This window comes from Impatiens glandulifera, chromosome 1 (genome assembly GCF_907164915.1).
Source record: "Impatiens glandulifera chromosome 1, dImpGla2.1, whole genome shotgun sequence".
In the NCBI taxonomy this organism is placed as follows: Eukaryota; Viridiplantae; Streptophyta; class Magnoliopsida; order Ericales; family Balsaminaceae; genus Impatiens; species Impatiens glandulifera.
Genome location: NC_061862.1, coordinates 51,202,075 through 51,220,773, shown reverse-complemented (window position 1 = coordinate 51,220,773; position 18,699 = coordinate 51,202,075). Strand labels below are relative to the sequence as shown.

General features: G+C 30.9%; 2 protein-coding genes across 3 annotated transcripts; one reads left to right on the top strand and one right to left on the bottom strand.

Annotated features, from left to right (window-relative positions):
- The first annotated feature begins 1,299 nt into the window (after window positions 1–1,299).
- LOC124927794 (wings apart-like protein 1) lies at window positions 1,300–9,206 on the top strand. 2 transcript variants are annotated; one of them, XM_047468281.1, is made up of 14 exons: window positions 1,300–1,480; window positions 1,575–2,189; window positions 2,960–3,059; window positions 3,526–3,865; window positions 4,321–4,433; window positions 4,858–4,986; window positions 5,064–5,157; window positions 5,282–5,392; window positions 6,012–6,580; window positions 7,325–7,545; window positions 7,815–7,950; window positions 8,207–8,304; window positions 8,389–8,470; window positions 8,747–9,206. In XM_047468281.1, exons 2-14 carry the CDS (start codon window positions 1,615–1,617, stop codon window positions 8,828–8,830), a joined length of 2,652 nt encoding a protein of 883 aa, XP_047324237.1. In that variant the 5' UTR covers window positions 1,300–1,480; window positions 1,575–1,614; the 3' UTR covers window positions 8,831–9,206. The 2 variants fall into 2 exon arrangements, with proteins under 2 accessions (XP_047324237.1, XP_047324228.1); XM_047468272.1 differs by having other exon boundaries at window positions 6,009–6,580.
- LOC124927809 (bifunctional epoxide hydrolase 2-like) lies at window positions 9,169–11,128 on the bottom strand. The gene is made up of 4 exons (XM_047468293.1): window positions 10,800–11,128; window positions 9,976–10,137; window positions 9,654–9,892; window positions 9,169–9,569 (listed from the first exon to the last, which is right to left on the bottom strand). The coding sequence occupies exons 1-4, from the start codon at window positions 11,082–11,084 to the stop codon at window positions 9,305–9,307; spliced, it is 951 nt and encodes a 316-aa protein (XP_047324249.1). The 5' UTR covers window positions 11,085–11,128; the 3' UTR covers window positions 9,169–9,304.
- Between the last annotated feature and the right edge of the window lie 7,571 nt (window positions 11,129–18,699).

Here is an 18,699-nt window from a genome sequence, read left to right as displayed (position 1 = left end):
CATAATCTCCAACTAAATAATTACAAAATAATACGATTAAAAGAAAAAGAAAAAAAAACCAAAGAATAATTACAAAATAATACGATTAAAAGAAAAAGAAAAAAAAGAAACCAAAGAATGGGATGGGATGAAGAACTAAACCCTAAACAACAAGAACAAGTAGACCGACACCCTAAACAACAAGAACAAGTAGACCAACCTCCAATTTCAAGAGAGAAGAAGATTCAATGAATAAAATTAACATATTAGAAAATATTAGAAAGAATATTTCATAAATGATAATGAAATAAAATTAACATGTCAGAAAAATAAAGATAAGATAAAGATAGACACAATTAATTAGTCAATTGATATCGTTCTTCTTTAGGATTGATATAGTTCTTCTTTAGGGAAGAAGAGAAATCAGTCAAAATAAAACAGAAATGAAACTAGAACAAATAAACAATGAATCAATAATTCTAACTTGGTATTATATAACAAATTTCAGAAATCAGAATCGAATAAATAAAAAAGAAAGATCTTCTAATTCAAGAACGAACAAAATCATATCTGATCTTACCTTCTTATCAAGACGAAGATTGATCGCCGGTCATATCTGATCTTACTCTCCGGTCATCTTATATCTATACTGTGATATTTATACTGTGTGGGTGGGGAGGAAGGGGTCTTTTGGGCTATGGCCTGGGCGGTATTTATTTCTTTTATATATTATATAAAAGAAATAATATAATTTATATATATAATAAAAAAGTATTATTAAATTTTAAAGCTGAAAAAAATGAATAAAAATTAAATTAAACTTAAAAAATATTAAAATATTTTTATCTAAAGAGAAAATTAAAAATATATTATTATTATATATTTATAAGACAAATGTTTAAACATATTTTATATATATATATATATATATATAATTAAATAAATAAAAATCATATTTCATATAATATATTTCTTTTTTTTATACTTTAGTTTTTTTTGAATGAGTCTTATATTAAATATTATTTTATATTAGATTTAAATATTTAAATTTAATATATATATTAAATAAGATATTATATGAGTTTGTGATTATTTTTTTTATTATTTTTTTGTTGTTTGTTATTTAATTATTTTATTAAGTTATATAATATGTGTTTTTATATACATAAAAGAAAAAATATAATATATATATATATATTTATAATTAAAAGTATAACTAAATTATCTAGGTTAAAGAAAAATAAATAAAAATTAAATGATTATATTTAAGCATAATTATGGATGGAATCTATTTAAATGATTTTGGCAGAAATAAAATTAGCCCTTTTCCTTGAGAACTATCTCTCTTTCAATCGATCGATCGACGCCTGCAAATCAGAATACGTTGGGCGATTCCATATCCAGCTCTGAAGTTTAGGTTACAGTTCGCTGGATCTCCAATTCAAACCATTTGACGCCAAAGCATCGATTAATACGGCGATTCCATATCCAACAACCCAACGTATGCTTAAATATCTCAATTTTGTTCAAGGATTCTCAATTCAGCCTATCTTCTATCTTACTCCAACTCTCTAGTGTTTCCTATTGGTTTTGAGCTCTACGCAACTCATGCGTGGTTTAAATTCGACTTGAAAGATGATTGTTCGAACATACGGTCGTCGGAATCGAGGTATAGAGAGAGATGGTTACTCTGACTCCGGCTGCCACGACCTATCTGATGGATTCGAACATCCTATATCTCAAGAAGTTTGTCAATCTCAGGATAGAAACATCTTCTCTTCTCAAGATTCATCTCATTGGTCCGTCGATCCCGAGCTCCCAGGCGCGAATTTGTCCCAGGCAGGATGTGAATTGACGGGTCCTCCCCAAGCTGGGAACTGGGTCAACGGGGATTTGGAAAACGGGAATGTTGTTTCTAGGAAATTGAAGAAGAGGAAGACTCTTAAGGAAGAGGAAAAGAAACTGGGGTGCAAAAAGTTGAAATCGAAAGGTTCTAGATCCGCCGTGTGTGGTCAGGCAGATGTTGTTGGCACGACAACATTGATGGAGACACAAGAGTTCGGGGAAATGATGGAGCATTTGGACGAGGTTAATTTTGCATTGGACGGATTAAGGAAGGGACAACCAGTTCGAATCAGAAGGGCGAGTTTGTTGTCTTTGATATCCATTTGTGGCTCAGCACAGCAGCGACGACTACTAAGAAGTCATGGGTATTTTATTAACTTTTTTTAGTATTCTGGTGAACCATTACTTGAATTTCACTTGTAGTTTATAATGCTGATTAAGGTCATATTAGGTTTGATGTAGAATCTTTCTTTCACTGTATTCATGCCCTAAGTGATAAACATCATAGAGATAACTTACAAGGCCATTTCAGAAAAATTCTTTCCTCTATACTTCTTGTAACATTCATATTTATTCAATGCTTTTCATTTTCAAAATGTCTGCATTTGCTTATTTACTGCCCTTCCCGACCCCTCAGACATTTGAACATTGAAAAACAGTGATAATTCATGTCTTGTAGCTGGAAGCTTATCCATGTATAGATATTGTACTATTAGAAATTGAAAAGAAAAAGGAGAGAGTAAGTGCAGCCTATGAACATCAGTTAGTTCTTGGTGTTCTTATATTATATTATGCTTTTTTTTGTCAGTAATGATATTTTGTTGTGAATTAGTTGTTTGATGCTAGAAACCAGTGTTTCCCACAGTATTAATTCCATTTGGAAACAATTACTGTTTCTGTTTTATTGTGTGGATCTGTTGCCAGAAACATAAATGTTTGAAAACCAAATTTATCATAGATAGTTCAATTTTTTTTTCTGGAAACGGATCTAAATACAAAAACAGAAATAATAAGTGTTTCCAAATGTTAAAAAGTTTTATTGACAAGATATATATGATAAGGAGAATTTAGGCATGGTTATAAGCAAATTCATTTTGGTCTATTGTCTTGGTTGCTTAGCCATGTTTGGTTTCAGGTTGGCAAAAACAATCATCGATGCTGTTTTAGCGCTCAACTTGGACGATTCACCTAGCAATCTGGCAGCTGCTGCTCTCTTCTATGTTTTGACTAGTGATGTAAGTTTCAACCTGCTATTTTTGTGATATTTTGGAAAGGATGTTTTTAGGTAGTAGCTCCTTTAGCATATGGTGTATGTCTAATATTCAGTACAGAGTATTTCTCATACGTGGCTAAAAGCAAAAATGACTTATGACATTATATCACTTGATGATGGAAAGGGAAGAAAATTATTTAGCATTTTTTAGAGAAAATTTGTGGGACCTTTGGCTAATTTTCAGTTACATCATTTTTATTCGACTGGTGTTGATACTGGATCAAAGTATACTTCTGATAATTGAAGATGTTCCTTGTTCCTCCCAAAATTACAAAGCCGGGTCTACTAGCAATAAATATATGAGTTATCAATCTTGGGCATAACAAACATGTATTATATGCGTTTTATACTTTTGAATACTTGTAATAAGTAGTTTGGTTAATCTAATTTTGTACACCAACTTTTAAGTTCTTATGTATCCGTGATAGGGTCAAGATGATCAAATATTGGATTCAGCTACTAGCATTCAATTTCTGATGAAGCTCTTGAAACCGATATCCTCTGCTTCTGGTAACAAGAAGACACCAAATATTGGCTTTAAGCTTCTAGCATTTCGGAAGAATGTCGATGTTTTACAAGATTCTGGCAAAGAGGTGGATTCGACCACGAGTGCGATTTTTCTCAAAGTTCAGGAGCTTCTCGTCAATTGTAAGGAAATGAAGTCAGGCAGTGGAAGCAGTGATGCAACCGGGAAGCCTGAGCTGAGTCCCAAGTGGATGGCTTTATTGACAATTGAGAAAGCATGCTTAACAACTATTTCTCTAGAAGGTTTTCCTGAATTTCTATATAAAAATTAATTATCTTACCATGTTTGCTCAGAATCTAGATCCAAATACAAAAACACAAGTGTTTTTCCAAATGATATATCTTATATCATTTGGAAACACTTTTTGATTTTTTAAGGTTGGGTCTGAATATTCCAGATTTTGATGAGAAATCACTAATAATACTTTTTTTACCAGTATCTCAGTTGAATGTGAAGATGGAATTAGATGAGATGACGTTTGGAAACAGAATTAGATATAGATTCATAATTTTGTACGTTTTCTAGTGCAGACCAAAATTGTTTCCAAATAGGCCTTAATAAATGAAAATCCAAACGTTACTAACAACTTCTATACCCTTGAACAAAATAGGCATCACAAAAGACAGAAAATCTACTCTATATGACATCCATTTTGCATTATTGTGCTTAACTTTGCTACTGATTTCACTTAATTCAGACACCACTGGTGCTGTTCGAAAGACTGGAAGCAAATTCAAGGAAAAATTGCGAGAGCTGGGAGGACTTGATGAGGTCTTTGATGTCACCCGCAAATGTCAATCTGTTTTGGAGGTAGTAGCCTCTGTCTTAGATCTTGTTTCTGCCAAACATGCTATTTTATTGGTGATAAAATTCGATCTAACTGAAGAAATTCAGGTGATTTTTGTAATTGAATGAACTTAAGCCCTGAACATACAGAATAGAAAATAAGTTAAGGAATTGAACACATGCCTCAGTTTGGAGTCATTTTTTTTTTATTTGCACACTTTGATGATCTTTTGTTATTGGGTTAGTTTGGCCTTGCCTCTTTCCTTCTATTTTTTTGGTTTGCACTTCCTGTCAGAATCTTCCATTTATTTAAACAAGCCCTTAAAAAAAGTCGTTAAACTAATGCGCAAGAATGTGATGTTTATTCTTCATTTTAAAAAAATGTACTGATGGCAGGTTTGTATTATTATCTGGATAAAAAAATGAGCTCTCTTGGTTGATTTTGCAGAGGTGGTTAAAAAAATTCCCCAATCAAAATAAACATTATAAAGGAAGCTTGGATCTTGAAAGCCTGGCACTGCTTCTAAAATGTCTGAGAATTAATGAAAACGCGACATTCCTTAGTGAAAATAATCAGGTGAATATCTTGCAACCATAAGTGTTCATTTGGTATTTCAGATTGTTCCATACATGACACTAGTATTTCCTTCACAGAATCATTTGCTTGGTCTTAAAGGAAACTTTGATCATGAGGGCTTTCCTGAATCTTTTGTACACTTTATCATAAGTATCATTAAGGTTTTATCAGGTATTCAGCCGTGCTAGAGAATCATGTCTTACATTTATGTTTGTAATACTTTATATTTACTCCTTTTGTCATAGGTTTGATCTGTGTTGTGTAATCAGATTGCATTTTTATGGCTGATATTTAGGTCTTTCTTTATTGAGAAGTTCCTTGGAGGATACAGATGATAAAAAGTTCCATGACCTTTCTATTGGGATTGAGAAGGATTCTCTAAGCCATTTTAAGGGAAACTGTAAAGGTAAAATTTACTTCCCTGTCCTTGTGGAAAACCATAAAGGGCTGTAATGTCTGGTCCTTGATATTATTGTCTAATGGGGTGTTTGTAACACAACTTATCGCTTAATCTAAATGATTATATGGAATTAAGTTCATTTAATAATTGTTATATAAAATCACTTCACTATTTAGATTTATTAGTTCAAATTAACCTAAAAAATCTGTCTTAATTTGGTAAAGTTTGAATGTCTTAACTTGGTAATTAAGTAACATCGTCCAAAATATAACTTTAACTCCTGAAAATTAATCAAATTACGTCGTTATAAGGGTAAAATAGTTTTAAATATTTTCCAGAAATTAGTTCCACATTTTATCAATCTACTAAATACTTTAAATTTAGATATTTTTATTTGGTTTATTCAACATTATTATTAAATCATTTGACAATGAAAATTCAGTATTCAACATTCATCAATTAATTGTCTGTTTGATCAATCACACCCTTTATACCTGTTTTTATAATTTCCTCTGCCTGAGCATCTTTTGCAATAACGCAGAGGAAATTTTAAATTTTCGTTCTTTCTTTTTATGGAGGATGGTACTCACTTTGTTTCTTGGTATCCTGTCTAACTTTTCAGCAGAAATCAATGAGATTATAACTATCAGTTCTTCTATTAACTCATCTGCCACTGAAGATTCTTCTCAGAAGAGACCAAGTACATCACAGGAGGACCATAAGTGGTTGACATCTGGAAAATCTGGAGATTCCAAAACAACTTCTAGTATGACTCGGGCATTTGTCGCTGATTCTCGCTTGTTGAAGATAAGAGCTAATTCCTCTACTTTCAGCTCGTGCAGCGGAACGACAAGTTCAAGCGTGGGAAGATCTTTCTGTAATATTGGGAAACAACAAGGCATTGCTGTTGAAAATTCTGAATCTGAAAGTCACGAGAATAGTCAGGATCCCTTTGCTTTCCATGACGAGGAATTTGAACCGTCAAAATGGGAGTTACTTTCTGAGGTTAAGAGGCCTCCTCCCAGAACCCTACACAATAAGGCATTAAGTAGTGAAAATGGAATTGAGTGTCGATCTGAAACGGTTTTGAGTTTAGGGGAGTCGAGCAACAAGGAAAATGATGTCTTGTCCTCCTCGGCTCTTGATGAGGATACGCATAATCTTCTTGCTGACTGTTTTCTTACAGCTATCAAGGTATTTCACAGTTACTTGTGAACATAATTCTAATTTTAAAAGACTACACATGGTTTCATGGACACTTTAATTATGTAACTTTGCTTTGCAACGAAAATATTCACACTCGTGTAGGGTAGCTTAAGTGGTAAGAGTATTGAATTAAGACAAATTCAGCTCCCACTAAGAACACCTTGATTTAAGTGGGGGTTTATTGCGGTGGGATGTTGTGCTAGCTTCCTCTAGTGAAAAAACCTTGTTTAAAAAAAATAAAAGATATTTCCTTTCTTACCCACAAAGGGTAGTTCAAGTAGTAATAGTATTGAATTTAAGAGGTTGATGTCTCAAGTTCAATTCCCACTGAAAGCACCTTGATTGAAGTGGAGACTCAAGTCGGTAGGGTAGTCCATCAAAAAGACCCTAGTCTAAAAAAAATCTCTTTCTTACCCAGACAAGGTAGTTCAAGTAGTAAGAGTATTGAATTTAAAAGGTCGAGGTCTCAAATTTGATTCCCAACTGAAATCACTTTGATTGAAGTGGGGACTCAACTCGGTTGGATGTTGTAGTCCATGGAAATGACCCTAGTCTAAAATAAAATCCCTTTCTTTTTTTGGTATGAATTACTGATGTATTTTGCTACTACCACTCTAGTGATAAATTCTGGTAGCAATTTCCTGTTTCTTTAATGAAGGGTATTATTGCTCTGGCTGGAATTAGTCGGAATATCCAGGGTTGTTAAAAGCCATAATATTGTTTTATTGTCAGGTCTTGATGAATTTGACAAATGATAACCCTAAAGGATGTGACCAAATTGCTTCCTGTGGAGGAATAGAGACTCTATCGTCATTAATTGTCGACCATTTTCCTTCATTTACAACTTCCGCACGGGATCAGAAGGAAACAAATCTTTCTGATCAAGAGTTAGATCTTCTCGTGGCTATTCTGGGGTTACTTGTTAATTTGGTTGAGAAAGATAACCACAACAGGTACCCTTTTGTGTAATTTTTTTCTTCATCTTATTTCATCTAAATCCATTTGGCCTTGCAATGATTTACAGTTATCCAACGTCCCAGGCTTGTTTCCGTATTTGCTTCTCATCAGAAAGCAAAAATTCAGTACACTGTTTTTTGTATTGCTGTCTTAGAATTGCTTTTGAAGTTTTTGGCTATGTTATTATCATTTTAGGGAAGTTTTTTAATTTATTGTCCTCTGTTTTTTATTTAATTAATACCAAGCTTCCGACTAATCACTGCAGATTGCGGCTTGTGGAAACTAGTGTTCCATTGACTAGAAATGGAGATGAAAAAATGAATGTGATTCCTTTACTATGCTCCATATTCTTGGCATACCAAAGGGTAGGTGATGCTGGTGAAGAAGGGAAACTTGAGTGGGTAAGTTGAAATGTTTTAAAAAATGAATTCAATTTGATCGATGATAAGATTGATGGTGTGATAAGGGGTTATAGATCCCAATAACCCTTCATCAAAGAAGGCTTAAGTTTCAGATACACCCATTTCCATTTCCAAAAGTGATCCCATCTTCACACTTTGGATGTGGAATCTGAGAATTTTTTTGTTTCCAATTGAAGCCATTATATAGTTGAGAAAATGCCATGACTGCTCCTTTTACATAAACTGGTAATTGCAGGATGACGAAGAGGCTGTATTACAAGGAGCCAAAGAAGCCGAGAAAATGATTGTTGAAGCATATGCTGCTCTTCTTCTCGCCTTCCTTTCAACTGAAAGGTTTGTGGAAGTTTTAACACGAGCTTTGTTTGACTCAATAAGCTGTTTGAAGTTTTCATGACATGTTTTATTATTATTAAACAGCAAGGCTACACGTAAAAATATCGCCCAATTCCTTCCAAGACGCAATCTCACTACCCTTGTACCTGTATTAGAAAGATTTGTGGTATGTACCCTATTTGGAAACACTTTTTATTTTGTATCTGGCTGATTCTAAATATAAAAACGCTTGGAAATAAAACTTAATCAAAGGAAATTTATTTTTGTTTTTGCATCTAGATCATTATACATAAATAAAATAAAAAGTGCTTCTAAATGAGGATATTTTGCATATGTAAACTTCAATCTCTAGTAGTTCCTATCTAAAAGAATCTTATCGTGAGCATTATAACCCATCATCATATTCATGATCAATCTAATTATTATGGATTTGGGTTTTCAGGAATTTCATCTGAGTTTGAACATGATATCAACCGATACACACAAAATTGTGCTTGAAGTAATCGAATCATGTAGGATAGCTTGAAATCAAGAAGCAATTCTCGATCTTGGATACAGAGAAAGACTTTGGTTTCACAATCCATTTGTCAAAATTCAAGCTCAGCATGCAAAATCTCGGAAGCATACCACAGACCTAGTCAGACATTCATCCCATTTTGTTTTTCTTCTCATGTTAGCTTATAATATTTACATCTTTATTTTTCCTCTCTTTATAATGGTTTGAGGCCAATGTTGTTGTACATGAAGAACATATTAGAATATAGTTCTGGGCTAGTATTGTCTTATGAATATGCACTCTTCTTCTTTCTTCCCACCTTGCTAATTGTGTATGTAAGAGAAAGATTGATTGCATTTGCAGCATAGAATATGAACAACAGAGGTCAAAACATGTTATATTATTAGATCTTTGATTCACGAAAATAAGATATCTTGTAATCCAATTGTTCGAAGTTCGACAATCTTATTTCTTACATCAATTTATTTGGGTACCCTTGTTTCATCAAGATTTAGACTTTTGTTTTTCTAGGAAGGTGAGAATCAATTGGTTGACCTGATGAGGAAATTGTTCTTGAATGAAATGAGTCCCTTCAGGTACAAAAATCACCTCTAAATTAGGGACAATCATCTTTGCTTCTCCATTCTTTATGTAATCCTCCATTCCCAGAAATTTCAACACATAATCTTTCTCCCCCATTATCAACAAAGATGGACTTTCTATCTTTACATCTCCCATCCCTTTACCAGACTGTTTAATTTGCATCCACCTATATAAAAAAAAAACACCCAAATCTGATCACAAGCTTCTTCTTTTTTATGAAAAAAACAAATTATTTTGAACCAAAACGTACCTATAAGTTGCTTGTAACGCGGTTTGAAAGCCAGATTTCCCATACAAATCTCCATAGACATCAAGATCTTTGTCACTGAACCAAGAGGGTAGAGGATCATGTAATGGATCTACCATGTCCATGATTTCTTGATCCTCTTTAGCTATTGGTATATCACTCTTTGAGAAAAGAATGTATATTGTTCTTACCACTGTTCTTGCATCAAATCGACCAAAATCAGCCTCGGCTCGACCTGGTTCCTATATATAGGTGTGTGAAAAGTTCAACCAATTATTAAAAACAAGAGATGTAATGATAATGTTATGATTTTTAAGGGGTTAACCTGAAATCTTTTGACGTAAAAGCCCTCGGGAAGAGCATCATGATGATCGAGTGACCGCAGAAATGGTAAGCCCAATGTTATAACTGCTGAAACTTTGTTAGGTTGGAAAAAAGCTAGTAAATATGCAAGTGGTGCACCAAAATCTTTACCAACCACAAACACCTGCACAATTCATATTTTGCACGAAACATACTTTAAGCCGTTTCTTTATCCATGGCCCGAATATTTGTAATATATATTTTTTTTCAGCCAATCAGATTGTACCACGTTATTTCATTTCACATTTTCTTCTAAATTTCTACACCCTATCCTTTCTCGTTACAAAATTATTTTAATTCTTATATACTTTTGAGCGATTCTTTATCAGAACATTTGATCGAAAACATCACATGAGAATGACTGAATATAGAACATTTTCAAGGCATGCCAAATTGTAAGGGTTAGAGATTCTTGAAAAAATGTCCCTCTTATAGTTTATGTCATATTTGTTGTCCCTATTATTATAATTTAGTTTGTTTAATGAAATATATTAAAAATATATATATATATTTAAAGTTATTAAAATGAATCATTCTTATATATGGTTGCCTTAGTAGAACAATACTCATTTAGATATATTTGTACCAAAAAACATAAGTAAATAACTTGAAAACACTTCTTTGTTTGTATATTTTTATAAATTGGGGAGAATAGTTTAGTGATAAAGTATAATAACTCAGTTTTTTATTTTTAAATAAATTATTTTAAAACAAGTAAATAAAAATCCTAAATAACCAAAGCTCCAATAGATAAGGAGGAATAATGAAATAAATAAATAAAAATACCTTATGAATATGGAGGAGATCGAGAAGAGCTATGAGGTCACTGAGAAAGTCCATGAAAGAGGCTTTATCGGGTTGGGGAGTCGGATCTGACAAACCGTAACCTCTATAATCAGGCGCGATGGCTCTGTAACCTGCGGCGGCGGCGGCGATCATCTGGTGGCGCCAGGAATACCAAATTTCAGGGAAACCATGGAGGAACATGATCACGTCCGGACCCGATCCTATTTCCGCAACATGGATCTTCAATCCATTTACACTTACAAGATTATGCTTTATTTCATCCATTCTATCTATTTTCCTTTAGAGACTCCTACCCTACAGATGATAGATAACTTTGACCCCTTCCTTCTTGTTCATTCAATCAAGCTATATAAGAGACTCTGGGCTTTAATATTCTCCTCAATTTCTTGTCTTTTACTCAACTTTCAAACAAATATAAATATAGAGAGAGAGAGGGGGAGGAATGATACTTTGGATTTGAATAAACAAAGTCATTAAAAAAACATTCATATTTTTTACTTCTTTGAAATGTTAACTTGCCTAATGTCTAGGATGGACATTTAACATAAACAGGTATCCATTTAGCATGTTCTGCGTGAAAAAAAAAGAATTCAATTAATAATTGTCTTGCAACTTAAACTCTTCTAGGGTCATTTTCAATTGCAATGGTCATTGATCGACATTAGTCAGTGATTATTTCTTTTGAAGCACGTTCATTCATATGTTAACTAGCTTTGAAAAGTCAGATAAATGACTCAGAATCCTTACTGGACAGTAAAGCACATCCTAGCAAAATCGATTGTCCATGATGATTAACACCGACAAAAAGAGCAAAAGACATATCATAGCGGTTTGTCAAATATGTTGTGTCAAATGTGATGACATCCGAAAAGTACTCGTATGAAGTCATGCATCTTCCATCAGCCCAAAACACATTTTTATCATGTTTTCCTCGTCCACATCATATACATAAAAAACAAATATTTGCTTTGCATTCGGTAGAAATACTAACATAACGTTTCTGCATCACCATTTTTTAACCGCAACCGCCTTGCTTCTGAAATATAATTTCTGCAGCTTCTCTTATCAAAAGTCATATTATCATATCCTCCAGCTTCAACTACTAATGATTGAAAAGTTTTTGACAAAGTTATTCCAGTTTCGTCGTTTAATTGCAATCTTCTTTTTGCAGTCGAATCTAAAACCTTTTGATATCTAAGATGTCTCAACTTTCCCGGGCTCAAAATATGATTACGCTCATGGAAGACACTAGTAATTTCAACTGCACCTTCATTCCAAACAACAACATTTATCTTAGCCTTGTAATTCGTCTTGGTGAAAGGTCTAACTTGTAAACTATTTCCCCCCCTTGAAGTAATACACCATTTTGGCACATGCAATAGAGAACCATTTTTGTTTGTCATCTTGACAATTTCTTCCTCTTAATTTACAAATGCTGAAACTTTTAAATTGGGAATAAGACTTATAATACTCACGAAACTCATTCTCGGAATCAAAATTCATTCAACAGTGAGGGTTTGAACATCGGGAGGAGATGATGATGGTTTATCCATCAAGCTAAAGAGAAAGAGAAAAATAGTTTTAAAACGCTTCATTGAAATCAAACATGACAGTTTTAAAAAAAAATCAATTTAATAGATATATTTTCAGCTTAAAACCTAACATGACAACGCTTCATTAAAAACATTACAATGCGGCGTTGAAAATATGACAACACAGAGTTGAAAACATAACAACGAACGTTGAGAAAATGATATGAATATCATCTTAGAAAAACAGTTTTAAAACGTTTCCAATTTTTTTAAAATCAAATTTGTATGCTTTTTTAGTATTTGTACAACAAATGACTAGATATTAAAAAAATCAATTTAATAGATATATTTTTTGTTTAAAACCTAACATTACAACGTTTCATTGAAAACTTCACAACGCAACGTTGAAAATATGACAACAAAGGGTCGATGAAACAACATGCATATTAGCCTAGAAAAACAATTTTAAAACGTTTCCAATTTTTTTTAAATCAAATGTGTTTTTTCTATTTTTTGTACAACAAATGACTAGATATAAAAAAATTAATTTTAGATGCCGAAAATGTACTTTCATACAATGAAAATGTAACTTCATACGGTGTAAAACTGACATTAGTACGGATCAAACGAAACTTGCGGACGAGGGAGAAAATAAAGCAGCTTGTCAATGGTGAAAATGGAGGCGTTGAACGAAGCACGGAACAAAAGAAACTTACGGGCAAGGGAGAAAACGAAACTTGCGGGCGAGGGACAGAGCAGCTTGACGATGGTGAAAACAAAGAAACTTGCAGACGAGGGGAGAAAATGGAGCAGTTTGATTTTTTTTGATAGAGAGATAATGATTTAGTTTAGGGTTACATGAATAGAGAGACGCGCATCTTAATTTTTTTTAATTCCACGCTGTCGTGCCACGTAGACTATCGCTGGGGCAGTCGCTGCCCCGGTCGAGATATGTATTATTTTTCTTTTATATATATATATATATATATATATATATATATTATCCTTTTGGAATCTTTAAAACATAGTTTATTCTTTAATAAAACATGGCTTATGAGTTCCTTAAGATGACTTTTAATGGAATGCATAACTGAAATTCAAGTTTTTTTAAACATAAAAAAAGTTCTGAACATGAATTATGAGTTTCAAAATATGGCCTTATAAATTTCCAAACATGACTTTTTAATGGAATGCAGAACTGAAATTTAAAAAAGTCCTGAACATGAACCTATGAGTTCCCGAACATGGCCTTATAAGTTCATGAACATGATTTTTATTGGAATGTAGAACTGAAATTCAAATTCTTTTTAACTAGGGTGAGCATATCTTGGGTTGACTCAAACCCTAACCCAAACCCAAAATATTAATTTGGGTAAGTTAATTTGGGTTGGGTTGAGTATGGGTTGGGATGAGTATGGGTTGGGTTAGGTTACCCAAATTATCCAAATTAAATAAATTTAATTTAATTTTCTCTTATTAATCCAATATAAACTAATCATCTTCCAACTCCAATATATTTTATTGATTTTTACTACATTGATCTTCATTACAATCAAACATATTTTTGACACATTTAATACGTTTTTGACATATTTAACACGTTTTCACACATTTAACCTTTTTTTGACATGTTAACACATTTTTCGCATGTTTAATATGTCTTTTTACGTTTTTGGCACGTTTAACATGTTTTTACATTTTTGACACATTTAACAAGTTTTTGACACGTGTTAACACGTTTTGACATATTTAACATGATTAACACGTTTTTAACACATTTAACGCATTTTTGACATGTTTAACACGATTAACATGTTTTGACATGTTTAAATGTTTTTGGCATGTTTAACATATTTTCAAGTTTTTTGCACGTTTTTGGCACATTTTTCACGTTTTTTCACGTTTAACACGTTTTTGGCACGTTTTACATGTTTAACACGTTTTTGGCACGTTTTCCATGTTTTGACATGTTTAACACGTTTTTTATATTTTAACACATTTTTGCATGGTTTTCGCATTTTTTGCATGTTTAACACGTTTTTAACATGGTTAACACGTTTGTACATTTTTGGCATGTTTAACATGTTTTTCATTTTTTGGCACGTTTAACACGTTTTTGACATGATTAACACATTTTTGACATGCTTAACAGGTTTTTGACATGATTAACAGGTTTTTGACATGTTTAACACATTTTGACATGTTTAACACGTTTTAACATATTTAACAAGTTTCTGACATGCTTAACATGTTTAAACGTGTCAAAATCGTGTTAAACGTATCAAAATGTGTTAAACGTTCTAAAACGTGTTAAATGTGCTAAAAATGTATTAAACGTGTCAAAACATACTAAAATTGTTAGAACGTGTTAAACGTGCTAAAATGTGTTAAATGTGCCAAAGACGTGAAAAACGTGCCAAAACATTATAAAAATGTTAAAAATGTCAAAAATGTGTTAAACATTTTAAATGTGGCAAAACGTGTTAAATGTGTTAAACATGTCAAAACATGTTAAACGTACCAAAAACGTTTTATACATGTCAAAAACATGTTAAACGTGTTAAACATATTAAAAACGTATTAAACGCGCCAAAACATGTTAAACATGTAATAAACGTGTTAAACATGTCAAAAATGTGTTAAACATGTCAAAAACGTGTTAAACATATCAAAAACGTATTAAACATGAAAATGAGTTAAACGTGCCAAAAATGTGAAAAGCGTGTTAAACGTGCCAAAAATGTGTCAAAATATGTTAAATGTGCCAAAACGTATTAAACGTGTTAAACATGTCAAAAATGTGTTAAACGTGCTAAAAACATGTTAAACATGTCAAAAACATATTAAACAGGTCAAAACGTGTTAAGCGTACAAAAACATATTAAACGTTCTAAAACGTGTGAAATGGATTAAAATGAGTTACATATGTATTAAAAATAAAAAATGTATTAAGCGAATCAAAACATATCAAATAATCAAATATTTGTTAAACGAGTTAAAAACGTATTGGATAAGTCAAAAACGTATTAAATTAGGTAAAACGAATCAAATAATTGTTAAACGGATCAAAATGTGTTAACTGGGTCAAAAACATATTAAATATTAAACGAGTAATAAACGTAATAAATGTGTCATAAACTAAAATTTAGTTTGGGTTACCAAACCCATATTATTCATTAATATGGGTTGGATAATGGGTTGACCAAATTTAATTTGGGATAAAAATGGGTTGGGTACCAATTGCACACCCCTATTTTTAACATAAAAAAAGTCATGAACATTGCCTTATGAGTTCCTGAACATGGCCTTATGAGTTCTTGAACATTATTTTTTTTATGGAATGCAGAACTGAAATTCAAGTTTTTTAAACATAAAAACATGGCTTTATGAGTTCATGAACATGACCTTATGAGTTTTCAAACATGATTTTTTTATGAAAAGCAGAATAAGGTCATATTAGGAATTTTATGAACTTTTATCATCATAATAAAGCCAAAATAAAAACAACCAAAATAAATCTTAATAAAATAGTAACACAACAACAATGGAATCTATCGACCAAATCAGTAGCAATACTTTGATAAATAACTTACCTTTGAATGTTTTGAACAAACTTGAATGCAGTTTCAGAAACGATATCATCTTGAAAAGTAAAAGAACAGAACTAGTTATTTTGGCAATAGAAATGGGACAGACACATACTCGAAGAGACGAACTTAATATGGTTTAGGGTTTTCGAACATAAAGGCTTACCATTTGCGACAAAGAGACGAAAAGATGAACGACGATCTATGTTTTTTCTCTACAAGCTAGGGGTGAGCATATCTTGGGTTAACCCAAACTCCAACCATAACCCAAACCTAAAATATTAATTTGGGTAAGTTAATTTGGGTTGGGTCAATTGAGTATGGGTTGGGTTTAATTTGGGTGGGGTTAGAGTTACCCAAATTAAATAAATTTAATTTAATTCTCTCTTATCAATCTAATATAAACTAATCATCTTCTAACTCTAATATATATTCTTTTGATTTTTACTACGTTCATCTTCATTACAGTCAAAAGGAAAATAATAAAAAAACTTAAAACTCATTAATAATATATTTATTAATTATAATCTAGCCATACAGAACTAACATATCACTATTATTTTAAAACTCTTTAATAAATTAATTTGTTTCTGAAAATTAACAGAGTTTACAATATTCAAGACTTTATTTAATATGAATGATTTAAATATTATTTGAATAATCAATATTAATCTCACATATTATTTCTTAAACTAATTTAGTAATTAAAATATCAAACAAATTTAAAAAAAAAAGCAAAATTATGTTAAACGGATAAAAAAATGTATAATAATGTCAAAAAGATATTAGATAGAGCAAAAAACAAAATAAATAGATCAAAAATGTTAAATGTGTCATAAGTATGTTAAACGGGCCAAAACGTGTTAAGCATATAAAAATGTGTTAAATGTGTCAAAATGTGTCAAATGTACCAAAACGTGTTAAGCGTACCAAAAACATGTTAAATGTGTCAAAGCGTGTTAAATGTGCCAAAATTTATTAAACGTGTTAAACATATCAAAAATGTATCAAACTTGTCAAAACGTGTTAAACATGTCAAAACGTGTTAAACATGTCAAAAATGTATTAAATGTGCCAAAATATGTTAAACGTGTTGAATATGTAAAAAACATGTCAAAATGTGAAAACGTGTTAAACATGTCAAAAATATGTTAAACGTGCCAAAAATGTGTTAAACATGTTACATACTTATTAAAATTAAAAACGTATTAAGCGAGTCAAAACAGGTAAAACGAATCAAATATTAGTTAAACGTGTTAAAAACGTGTTGAATAAGTCAAAAACGTATTAAATTAGATAAAACGAATTAAATAATTGTTAAATATATCAAAAATGTGTTAACTGGGACAAAAATATGTTAAATATTAAACGAGTAAAAAATGTAATAAATGTGTTATAAGCTAAAATTTAGTTTGGGTTGGATAATGGATTGAGCAAATTTAATTTAGGTTGAATATGGGTTGGGTTTACCCATTTGCACATCCTTATTACAAGATAAAGAAGAGACGAATCGTTTCGTTTCTTAAAACTTGAAAATCGTGGAAGACGAAAAAATGTTTCTAACGAAGAAGAGGGAGAAGAAAGAATCAAGGAGACAAAAAGAAAATTAAAAAAAATGTCGACGACGTAATATGCCACGTCAGATTCGTGGTCTTTGTTTTCGTTATATTAATCATTTTTTTTATTATCATTATTGTTCATTGAATTTGGAAGAAATATTTTATTTTATTTTTGTTAAAGAGGATCTATATCATATTTAAAAATCAAAATAATATATAGAAAATGTTTATATGATATATTAAAATAAAATTATTATAAAAAAAATAAATTCTTATAAAATATAAAAAAATAAATATATTAATAATATTATATATTTAATTTTACTAAGCTTTGACCCAAATAATACTCTCAACCCCTCACATTTAACCCCTAATCCCGAAAACAAGACAATTCAAATTGCACAAGGGAAGGATTATAATTGTTCTTAGACATAATTGCAAATTATAGATTCATAAATTGACTAAAATATGAAAAAAGAACAATTTATTATTATTTTTTTACCTTTTTATTAATAATTTAATTTTCAATTTAGAGTTATATTAGCTCTCTAAAATTAAATATATATATATATATATATAATTATTTTATTTTTAAAGATATAAAGTTATAAATCTATGTTTTTTTTCTAGAAGTTGAAGAACAGAGGAGGCGTTTCGTTTATGAAAACATGAAAATCGTTGAAAAAGAAAAAATGAATGAGACAAAAATATTTAATAAAAATAAAAAGGGACAATGTGGCATACCACGTTGGATCTGTCGTCTTACTTTCGTTTTCGTTATAATTTCGTTGGATTTTAAAAAAACTTTTGTTAAACCTTATATATATCAGGTTTAAAAAAACAAAATAATATATAGAAAATGTTTTATATGATATATTAAAAATATTATTATAAAAAAATTAATTCTTATAAAATATAAAAAATATATATATATTTTATTTTGCTTGTATTTTGAACTTTAACAAATAATATTCTCAACCTCCTCACATTTAAGTTTTAACTACTAATATGGAATTATAAATATTGTCTTACACATAATTGCAAATTATAGATTCATAAATTAACTAAAGTTATTAAATATGAAAAAAAAAATACTTTTGTACCTTTTTATTAGTAATTTAATTTTCATTTCAGAGTTATATTATCTCTAAAATTATATATATATATATATATATATATATATATATATATATATATATAT